This window comes from Oncorhynchus mykiss, chromosome 13, assembly GCF_013265735.2.
Source record: "Oncorhynchus mykiss isolate Arlee chromosome 13, USDA_OmykA_1.1, whole genome shotgun sequence".
Classification (NCBI taxonomy): Eukaryota; Metazoa; Chordata; class Actinopteri; order Salmoniformes; family Salmonidae; genus Oncorhynchus; species Oncorhynchus mykiss.
The window spans coordinates 48,349,967-48,361,898 of NC_048577.1; the positions used below are offsets into that span (position 1 = coordinate 48,349,967).

An 11,932-nucleotide genomic window follows, 5' to 3' on the forward strand; every position below is an offset into this window, starting at 1 on the left:
CATATGTTACCAACAAATTCTGATTATTCCACAACAGTCATCAGTACCTCAAGCCTTCAGTTCTAACTCTGTCATCAGTACCTCAACCCTTCAGTTCTAGCTCTGTCATCAGTACCTCAACCCTTCAGTTCTAGCTCCGTCATCAGTACCTCAACCCTTCAGTTCTAGCTCTGTCATCAGTACCTCAACCCTTCAGTTCTAGCTCCGTCATCAGTACCTCAACCCTTCAGTTCTAGCTCTGTCATCAGTACCTCAACCCTTCAGTTCTAGCTCCGTCATCAGTACCTCAAGACTTCAGTTCTAACTCGGTCATCAGTACCTCAACCCTTCAGTTCTAGCTCTGTCATCAGTACCTCAACCCTTCAGTTCTAGCTCTGTCATCAGTACCTCAACCCTTCAGTTCTAGCTCCGTCATCAGTACCTCAAGACTTCAGTTCTAACTCTGTCATCAGTACCTCAACCCTTCAGTTCTAGCTCTGTCATCAGTACCTCAAGACTTCAGTTCTAACTCTGTCATCAGTACCTCAACCCTTCAGTTCTAGCTCTGTCATCAGTACCTCAACCCTTCAGTTCTAACTCTGTCATCAGTACCTCAACCCTTCAGTTCTAACTCTGTCATCAGTACCTCAACCATTCAGTTCTAACTCTGTCATCAGTACCTCAAGCCTTCAGTTCTAACTCTGTCATCAGTACCTCAACCCTTCTGTTCTAACTCTGTCATCAGTACCTCAACCCTTCAGTTCTAACTCTGTCATCAGTACCTCAACCCTTCAGTTCTTGATCTGTCATCAGTACCTCAACCCTTCTGTTCTTGCTCTGTCTTCCGTACCTCAACCCTTCAGTTCTAGCTCTGTCATCAGTACCTCAACCCTTCTGTTCTTGATCTGTCATCAGTACCTCAAGACTTCAGTTCTAACTCTGTCATCAGTACCTCAACCCTTCAGTTCTAGCTCCATCATCAGTACCTCAACCCTTCAGTTCTTGATCTGTCATCAGTACCTCAAGACTTCAGTTCTAACTCTGTCATCAGTACCTCAACCCTTCAGTTCTAGCTCCATCATCAGTACCTCAAGCCTTCAGTTCTAGCTCTGTCATCAGTACCTCAACCCTTCTGTTCTTGATCTGTCATCAGTACCTCAAGACTTCAGTTCTAACTCTGTCATCAGTACCTCAACCCTTCAGTTCTAGCTCCATCATCAGTACCTCAAGCCTTCAGTTCTAACTCTGTCATCAGTACCTCAACCCTTCAGTTCTAACTCTGTCATCAGTACCTCAACCCTTCAGTTCTAGCTCTGTCATCAGTACCTCAACCCTTCAGTTCTAGCTCTGTCATCAGTACCTCAACCCTTCAGTTCTAGCTCTGTCATCAGTACCTTCAGTTCTAGCTCTGTCATCAGTACCTTCAGTTCTAACTCTGTCATCAGTACCTCAACCCTTCAGTTCTAGCTCTGTCATCAGTACCTCAACCCTTCAGTTCTAGCTCTGTCATCAGTACCTCAACCCTTCAATTCTAGCTCTGTCATCAGTACCTCAACCCTTCAGTTCTAGCTCTGTCATCAGTACCTCAACCCTTCAGTTCTAGCTCCGTCATCAGTACCTCAAGACTTCAGTTCTAGCTCCGTCATCAGTACCTCAACCCTTCAGTTCTAGCTCTGTCATCAGTACCTCAACCCTTCAGTTCTAGCTCTGTCATCAGTACCTTCAGTTCTAGCTCTGTCATCAGTACCTCAACCCTTCAGTTCTAGCTCCATCATCAGTACCTCAACCCTTCAGTTCTAACTCTGTCATCAGTACCTCAACCATTCAGTTCTAGCTCTGTCATCAGTACCTCAACCCTTCAGTTCTAGCTCCATCATCAGTACCTCAACCCTTCAGTTCTAGCTCTGTCATCAGTACCTCAACCCTTCAGTTCTAGCTCTGTCATCAGTACCTCAACCCTTCAGTTCTTGCTCTGTCATCAGTACCTCAACCCTTCAGTTCTAGCTCTGTCATGTCGTGGAAATTTCCTCTATTTACCAAATCATGAGCGCAAACCACAACACAAATCAGAGTTAGTTATCAAAGTCCATCTTTAATTATATGAGCTCTATCACAACCCTGTGACTCTCAGGCAATTCAGTGGCTAACCATGAATTCTCTGAGAGCCCCTTCTGCATTGCAACTGCGATCCTTTAATAGCAAAGAACACACATAGTCAGACAGCATAGACATAATAAATCGTTCAGCTTTGTCTCCTTACTCAAACCCCGAAACCATAAACCAACCCTCCATATCAACAGGCATATATCAAATTGTCATTTAGATACAACCAACTCTAAATACAACCAATCCTGGACAAGCTCACGGAGAGGATAGAATGATTTCAGACACTGCCATCCTCCTTTCCCCGATGGGAAAAGTAGGGAGTGACTGGTGCAGACACAGTGGAGCAAAAGATATGTTTACACATGATGACACTTTGACCTTTCCCCTCTCTGCGGCCCATGCAACTTAGTCTTGACATAGAACAGATACTGCAACCCTGCCACAGTATTATACAAAAATAACATTCTTGATGAGAAGTAACTTACAAACATATGATGAATATAAAACATCTTACATATGTTACCAACAAATTCTGATTATTCCACAACAGTCATCAGTACCTCAAGCCTTCAGTTCTAACTCTGTCATCAGTACCTCAACCCTCCAGTTCTAGCTCTGTCATCAGTACCTCAACCCTTCAGTTCTAGCTCCGTCATCAGTACCTCAACCCTTCAGTTCTAGCTCTGTCATCAGTACCTCAACCCTTCAGTTCTAGCTCCGTCATCAGTACCTCAACCCTTCAGTTCTAGCTCTGTCATCAGTACCTCAACCCTTCAGTTCTAGCTCCGTCATCAGTACCTCAAGACTTCAGTTCTAACTCGGTCATCAGTACCTCAACCCTTCAGTTCTAGCTCTGTCATCAGTACCTCAACCCTTCAGTTCTAGCTCTGTCATCAGTACCTCAACCCTTCAGTTCTAGCTCCGTCATCAGTACCTCAAGACTTCAGTTCTAACTCTGTCATCAGTACCTCAACCCTTCAGTTCTAGCTCTGTCATCAGTACCTCAAGACTTCAGTTCTAACTCTGTCATCAGTACCTCAACCCTTCAGTTCTAGCTCTGTCATCAGTACCTCAACCCTTCAGTTCTAACTCTGTCATCAGTACCTCAACCCTTCAGTTCTAACTCTGTCATCAGTACCTCAACCATTCAGTTCTAACTCTGTCATCAGTACCTCAAGCCTTCAGTTCTAACTCTGTCATCAGTACCTCAACCCTTCTGTTCTAACTCTGTCATCAGTACCTCAACCCTTCAGTTCTAACTCTGTCATCAGTACCTCAACCCTTCAGTTCTTGATCTGTCATCAGTACCTCAACCCTTCTGTTCTTGCTCTGTCTTCCGTACCTCAACCCTTCAGTTCTAGCTCTGTCATCAGTACCTCAACCCTTCTGTTCTTGATCTGTCATCAGTACCTCAAGACTTCAGTTCTAACTCTGTCATCAGTACCTCAACCCTTCAGTTCTAGCTCCATCATCAGTACCTCAACCCTTCAGTTCTTGATCTGTCATCAGTACCTCAAGACTTCAGTTCTAACTCTGTCATCAGTACCTCAACCCTTCAGTTCTAGCTCCATCATCAGTACCTCAAGCCTTCAGTTCTAGCTCTGTCATCAGTACCTCAACCCTTCTGTTCTTGATCTGTCATCAGTACCTCAAGACTTCAGTTCTAACTCTGTCATCAGTACCTCAACCCTTCAGTTCTAGCTCCATCATCAGTACCTCAAGCCTTCAGTTCTAACTCTGTCATCAGTACCTCAACCCTTCAGTTCTAGCTCTGTCATCAGTACCTCAACACTTCAGTTCTAGCTCCGTCATCAGTACCTCAAGACTTCAGTTCTAACTCTGTCATCAGTACCTCAACCCTTCAGTTCTAGCTCTGTCATCAGTACCTCAACCCTTCAGTTCTAGCTCTGTCATCAGTACCTCAACCCTTCAGTTCTAGCTCCGTCATCAGTACCTCAACCCTTCAGTTCTAGCTCTGTCATCAGTACCTCAACCCTTCAGTTCTAGCTCCGTCATCAGTACCTCAAGACTTCAGTTCTAACTCGGTCATCAGTACCTCAACCCTTCAGTTCTAGCTCTGTCATCAGTACCTCAACCCTTCAGTTCTAGCTCCGTCATCAGTACCTCAACCCTTCAGTTCTAACTCTGTCATCAGTACCTCAACCCTTCAGTTCTAGCTCCGTCATCAGTACCTCAAGACTTCAGTTCTAACTCGGTCATCAGTACCTCAACCCTTCAGTTCTAGCTCCGTCATCAGTACCTCAAGACTTCAGTTCTAACTCTGTCATCAGTACCTCAACCCTTCAGTTCTAGCTCTGTCATCAGTACCTCAAGACTTCAGTTCTAACTCTGTCATCAGTACCTCAACCCTTCAGTTCTAGCTCTGTCATCAGTACCTCAAGACTTCAGTTCTAACTCTGTCATCAGTACCTCAACCCTTCAGTTCTAGCTCTGTCATCAGTACCTCAACCCTTCAGTTCTAACTCTGTCATCAGTACCTCAACCCTTCAGTTCTAACTCTGTCATCAGTACCTCAACCATTCAGTTCTAACTCTGTCATCAGTACCTCAAGCCTTCAGTTCTAACTCTGTCATCAGTACCTCAACCCTTCTGTTCTAACTCTGTCATCAGTACCTCAACCCTTCAGTTCTAACTCTGTCATCAGTACCTCAACCCTTCAGTTCTTGATCTGTCATCAGTACCTCAACCCTTCTGTTCTTGCTCTGTCTTCCGTACCTCAACCCTTCAGTTCTAGCTCTGTCATCAGTACCTCAACCCTTCTGTTCTTGATCTGTCATCAGTACCTCAAGACTTCAGTTCTAACTCTGTCATCAGTACCTCAACCCTTCAGTTCTAGCTCCATCATCAGTACCTCAACCCTTCAGTTCTTGATCTGTCATCAGTACCTCAAGACTTTAGTTCTAACTCTGTCATCAGTACCTCAACCCTTCAGTTCTGGCTCCATCATCAGTACCTCAAGCCTTCAGTTCTAGCTCTGTCATCAGTACCTCAACCCTTCTGTTCTTGATCTGTCATCAGTACCTCAAGACTTCAGTTCTAACTCTGTCATCAGTACCTCAACCCTTCAGTTCTAGCTCCATCATCAGTACCTCAAGCCTTCAGTTCTAACTCTGTCATCAGTACCTCAACCCTTCAGTTCTAGCTCTGTCATCAGTACCTCAACCCTTCAGTTCTAGCTCCGTCATCAGTACCTCAAGACTTCAGTTCTAACTCTGTCATCAGTACCTCAACCCTTCAGTTCTAGCTCTGTCATCAGTACCTCAACCCTTCAGTTCTAGCTCTGTCATCAGTACCTCAACCCTTCAGTTCTAGCTCCGTCATCAGTACCTCAACCCTTCAGTTCTAGCTCTGTCATCAGTACCTCAACCCTTCAGTTCTAGCTCCGTCATCAGTACCTCAAGACTTCAGTTCTAACTCGGTCATCAGTACCTCAACCCTTCAGTTCTAGCTCTGTCATCAGTACCTCAACCCTTCAGTTCTAGCTCTGTCATCAGTACCTCAAGACTTCAGTTCTAACTCTGTCATCAGTACCTCAACCCTTCAGTTCTAGCTCCGTCATCAGTACCTCAAGACTTCAGTTCTAACTCGGTCATCAGTACCTCAACCCTTCAGTTCTAGCTCCGTCATCAGTACCTCAAGACTTCAGTTCTAACTCTGTCATCAGTACCTCAACCCTTCAGTTCTAGCTCTGTCATCAGTACCTCAAGACTTCAGTTCTAACTCTGTCATCAGTACCTCAACCCTTCAGTTCTAGCTCTGTCATCAGTACCTCAACCCTTCAGTTCTAACTCTGTCATCAGTACCTCAACCCTTCAGTTCTAACTCTGTCATCAGTACCTCAACCCTTCAGTTCTAACTCTGTCATCAGTACCTCAACCCTTCAGTTCTAACTCTGTCATCAGTACCTCAACCCTTCAGTTCTAACTCTGTCATCAGTACCTCAACCCTTCAGTTCTAACTCTGTCATCAGTACCTCAAGCCTTCAGTTCTAACTCTGTCATCAGTACCTCAACCCTTCTGTTCTTGCTCTGTCTTCCGTACCTCAACTCTTCAGTTCTAGCTCTGTCATCAGTACCTCAACCCTTCAGTTCTAACTCTGTCATCAGTACCTCAACCCTTCTGTTCTTGCTCTGTCTTCCGTACCAGTATCAGCCAAGGACGTGAGCTTGGTTTGAAGAGCTTCGCCCCCCATTACCCCACAGGCTAGGCCCCTGGAGCTCTGCTGGAGTTAATGTCATTTGCACTAAATGATATGGCGTAATGCAACACTCCAATCTGGGGAGCTGTGTGTGCTAACTGAGTGTTGTGTTGTGTGTAGTCAGGTGGCGTGATTACATAAAGTTGGGTAACTGAGGCTCACTGAGGGGATACACTCACTGGCTGGTGTTGATCAAGACTTTCACAGCGCTGATGGAGTGTTGATTAGGATGTGGCTCAGATAGGGAGCTAATGTTGGGAGTCTAATTTACATTCTCTCTTCTCTCTCCCTCATTTTTCATTGTTCCCCGCTCTTATTCTTCCTCTCCTATCTCTCTCTCTATATTTACCATTTTATTTATCCTATCTCTCTCTTCTTCTCTATCCCTATGTAACCCCCCTGCCCCCCCCCCTCTCTTTTATTTTCCTCTTCTCCTGTCCTCTATCTGTTCTCAGGTGCGGTGCGAGCTTCCAGCATCTTCCCCATCCTCAGTGTCATTCTGCTCTTCATGGGAGGCCTGTGTATAGCTGCCAGCGAGTTCTACAAGTCACGCCACAACATCATCCTCAGCGCAGGGATCTTCTTTGTGTCTGCAGGTGAGTCTAGAGAGGAAGAGAGAGAGGAAGAGATAGAGGGGACAAAAGAGGGGAAGAGAGAGGAAGAGAGAGAGGAAGAGAGAGAGGAAGAGCGAGAGGAAGAGAGAGTGGAAGAAAGAGGGGACAAAAGAGAGGAAGAGAGAGAGGAAGAGATAGAGAGGAGAAGAGAGAGGAAGAGAGAGGAGGAGAGAGGAAGAGAGATGAGAAGAGAGGGGAAGAGAGAGGAGAAGAGAGAGGAGAAGAAAGAGGAAGAGAGTGGAGAAGAGAGAGGAAGAGAGAGGAGGAGAGAGTAAGAGAGAGGAAGAGAGTGGAGAAGAGAGGGGAAGAGAGAGTGGAAGAGAGAGGAGAAGAGCGAGGAAGATAGAGGAAGAGAGAGGAGAAGAGAGTGGAGAAGAGAGGGGAAGAGAGAGAGGAAGGGGTGTGTATCTGGGGCAGGTAGAGGAAGAGAGGATGGAAGACTGGGGAAAAGAAAGAGAGAAACAGTTACTATGGTGGAGAGGGATAGTAGGGGTTAAATTAGGGAGACTAGCTTTAAATGATTTGGTTTCATTGATACAAAGTGTACACAAATGCAAATGTTTTCAGTCACTACTTTTTAGTCACTAACATGCAATGTTATTATGGTTCACTTATATAGAACAGTTGTACAGATGGATGTAAGTCCAGCAAAGAAGAGACTGTTGACTAATCCAGCTAAGGTGCAGTGCACAAGCAGTCTCTCTCTCTCTGCTGGTCATCCCCAGTACTGCAACTCCTCAGTCAGCTCTCAGCCTCCACTCAGCAGCAGCCACAAGTCACGCACTCCATTCTTCCCTCTTTATCCACTTATTTTCTCCTGATCTGGGTGCTGGGCTAGAAGCTACCCATTGGGATTCAACTCTAAAAATATGGTGTCCCTGACATACTTTCCCAATGATCCATCATCCCAGCTCTACTAAGTCACACACTTCTCTTCTCTACAGTTAAAGTAGATATATATACACTGAGTGTACAAAACATTAGACATCAACATCAGAACAGCCTCAATTTGATGGGACATGGACTCTACAAGATGTCAAATGTGTCCTACAGGAATTCTGGCCCATGGTGACTCCAGTGAGTCCCACAGTTCTGTCATGTTGGCTGGTCCCTTGGGTGATGGACCATTCTTGATACACACAGGAAACTGTGCTGTAGCTCTTGAAACATTCAAACCGGTGAGCCTGGCACCTACTACTGTACCCCATCCAAAGGTACTTCAATATTTTGTCTTGTCCATTCACCCTCTGCATGGCACACACACACATTCCATGTCTAAACTGTCTCAAGGCTTAAAAATACTTCTTTAAACTGACTCCTCTCCTTCATCTACACTGATTGAAGTGGATTTAACAAGTGACATCAATAAGGGATCATATCTTTCACCTGGATTCACCTGGTCAGTCTGTCATGGAAAGAGAAGGTGTTCCTAATGTTTTGTACACTCAGTGTATATGAGTATATGATTATTATCCCTATCATAGGATGTGATCCCTATGTGAATCAGATGTATGATCATGTTATGTGCTGTCCCAACTGATCTGACTCAGGATCTCAGTCTTTGTTCTTAAACACTATAAGGGCAGAGGCTCAGGCTTGGGTCATATTTCTGTTTCGTATTCAGTCATATTTCTGGTTTGTATTCAGTCATATTTCTGGTTTGTATTCAGTCATATTTCTTGACAGTGAGAAGTACAGTATGTATGTACATTATCCTTTGGTGAGTCCGTGGTACTTGTCTGAAAAGGTTTGTCTTGGTAATGGCGTATTCACTGTGGTGGATAGATGCACTCAGACTACTGCGCATGTGGTATGCCTAGAAAAGGTATATGTCCTATCTTAACCGATTGCATAATTCCTCTGTTCTCTCATCTCGCCCCTCCAACTCCCCAACCCCCCCCCCCCCCCCCCCCCCCTCCCCCTCCCCTCCTCATCCCTCAGGCCTGAGCAACATCATCGGGATCATCGTGTACATATCAGCCAACGCAGGGGACCCCTCTAAGAGCGACTCGAAGAAGAACAGCTACTCCTACGGCTGGTCCTTCTACTTCGGAGCCCTGTCCTTCATAATGGCTGAGATGGTGGGCGTCCTGGCAGCCCACATGTTCATTGACCGCCATCGGCAGCTCCGGGCAGGGGCCAGGGCTGCCGACTACCTCCAGGCCTCGGCCATCACACGCATCCCATCCTACCGTTACCGCTACCGACGCCGCTCGCGCTCCTCCTCCCGGTCCACAGACCCCTCGCACTCCCGCGACACCTCACCTGTGGGCCTCAAGGGCTTCAGCGCGCTACCCTCTACAGAGATCTCCATGTACACGCTGCCCCGGGACACCCTGAAGGCCGGGGGCACGCCGACCGCCACCTACAACTCGGAGAGGGACCATACCTTCCTGCAGGTCCACAACTGTATTCAGAAGGAAAAAGACTCGGCCAACACCAACACAGCCAACCGCCGCACCACACCAGTATGAGGGAGCCCTGAGAGCAGAGCCCGGGGGAGCGAAGGCAGGGAGGCCCCCACCCAGGTCTCTAATATACCATAGGCCAGGATGAGTTTCCATCTTTATAGAGATTGATGATTTTATTTCATTCAACTGCATGATTTTCCCATCTACCATTGTTGAGAGAGTCTAAAGAGGTTTGTTGAGTTCCTTTGGAGTAAATGGTTGTACTGGGAGAATGGGGCAGATTGTCCTTAGAGACTGAGTCATTTTTATGGGTGAGGATGGGTGATGAGGGTGGTGCACTGAAAGGGAGGGTTTTGATTTAAATTTGATTCATGATTTCATAACCTTTTGGTTTTGACAGTTTGGCTCCACAGTTTTGGTGGTGCAACATGCTGCTGTACTTTCCCATCATACCACCTGCCATATGCCTCTGATTCGTTGTCATATTTATTCATTTATTTATTTTCTGTATTAAAACTGTGAATTTTTGCAGCTTGGGATTCAGTAAGAATTAGCCCAGTCTGTAAACTCTAACAAAGGTACTATATGTGTGTTACATTTATAAATAAATGATTAAGTTAATAATCAAGAGATACAGACTTTACTGAAGAAAAAACAACAACAAGTAAACTAAACTAAGTGCTGTTGGTAACACGAGAAAAGACTCTTTTAGGATCTGCTGGAAGGATGACAGAGCCAGAGAGAATGTGCTGTAGGTACACTACACTACGGAGCTGCTGAGACATGGCGAGGGACAGACGCACACAACCAACAGTAGAAAAATAGAGATTATTTTAATAGAACCTTCTCGCCTTTTTCTGAGTCCCTGTTCGCTTTCTTTTTTTGGGTGGGGGGGTGTCATGGGAGTGTTGAACCCCTCAAGAGAAACCACCAACAACAATGGGGTCAAAGTTCAAACCAAGAAAAAAAGACTCCAAACACGACTTCTCGAAGAAAAAGGAAGGAGGAGAGGGGGAGGAAAAGAAGAGGACGCCAAATACAAAAAGAAATACTTGCGTAAAAGGCAAGCAACAAGATAAATATGAAATAGTACAAGAGAAGCTAAGTGAATCAACTTTTCTGAAATTAAATGCATGCTATAAAATTACAGCAAATCTGCTCTTTTAAAACTGAAGTTTTAAAGGATAATGATAATTAGAAGGGGGAAAAAGTGATGACGCTAACGTTGAAACTAGTAATGTTTCATGAGTATTTTCTCTCTTATGTTTTTTTATTTACTTCATTTTATCTTATGCTTTTGTGAAAGAAACCAAACAATCGACATTGAACAAAAACACATTTTTTTTAAATGGTTTGGTTTAATTCTTTATATAAATATATATATGTATGTATGTATATGTATGTATTTTATTTTTCAAATTCACACAGCCTTAGTCATTTCTTTGTTTCTTTTGATTGTCAATGTGTTGTTCAAATTGAAAATGAAATCTTTAAAGGTGCCAAAACCGAATGATCCTTTACTTGGATGCATCAAGTCCTGATGAATAAAATACCAATCTTAGGGAGAACAAATCAGCCTGTTTCACTGTGTCTCTAACCTACTGTATCCTTACACTTAACACCCTTGTTCTATGTTTCTAATACCCTCTCACACTGTCTCTCTGTGTGTCTCTACTCTCTACCATGTACTAACACTTGTGTTAACAAGCATGTTTCTGTCTTCAGGCTACAGAATGGGAGAAACCATGATTGTAAAGATAAAACAGCACATAGGACACATCACCGCGTGGTGTCTTTCTAGGACATGACATTCCTGGAAAAGGAACACAGGTTTGCAATAAAACCAGGACTCTGTAGGTGGAGCTATCCATGTAGAAATGATATACGACACCTTTCTACACGACCACCCTAAAAGCATCACTTTCAGGACCTGATGCACCCCTTTTTCTCTGCAATGAGGTGAGGTGTGTGTGTGTGTGGCAAGCATGAACGTGTGTGTGTTTATGATAGCAAACGTGAGTGTGTGAGGCAGACACGTAATAGCAGCCCTCTGAGTGGAACCAAAGGGTCTGAGGCTGTGGCAGCACTGGCTGTGTTTGTGTATTTTTTATTAAGAGGGAGTAATATAGTGGTCTATGTCCAGCATGGCTCACGAAGAGAGAGTAATATAGTGGTCTCTGTCCAGCATGACTCATGAAGAGGTAGTAATATAGTGGTCTCTATCCAGCATGGCTCACGAAGAGAGAGTAATATAGTGGTCTCTGTCCAGCATGACTCATGAAGAGGGAGTAATATAGTGGTCTCTCTATCCAGCATGACTCATGAAGAGGTAGTAATATAGTGGTCTTTCTGTCCAGCATGGCTCACGAAGAGAGAGTAATATAGTGGTCTCTATCCAGCATGACTCATGAAGAGGGAGTAATATAGTGGTCTCTATCCAGCATGGCTCACGAAGAGAGAGTAATATAGTGGTCTCTGTCCAGCATGACTCATGAAGAGGGAGTAATATAGTGGTCTCTATCCAGCATGGCTCACGAAGAGGGAGTAATATAGTGGTCTATGTCCAGCATGGCTCATGAAGAGGGAGTAATATAGTGGTCTCT

General features: G+C 44.8%; 1 protein-coding gene across 1 annotated transcript in view; it reads left to right on the plus strand.

Moving 5' to 3' along the window:
- Positions 1–10,903, plus strand: part of LOC110485200 (voltage-dependent calcium channel gamma-2 subunit) — an 81,028-nt gene extending 70,125 nt beyond the window's left edge. Inside the window, exons 3-4 of the mRNA XM_036941342.1 lie at positions 6,760–6,900; positions 8,860–10,903. Coding sequence (XP_036797237.1) covers positions 6,760–6,900; positions 8,860–9,392 — 674 coding nt within the window. The 3' untranslated portion in view covers positions 9,393–10,903. The remainder of the gene's footprint in view (positions 1–6,759; positions 6,901–8,859) is intronic.
- Positions 10,904–11,932: the final 1,029 nt, after the last annotated feature.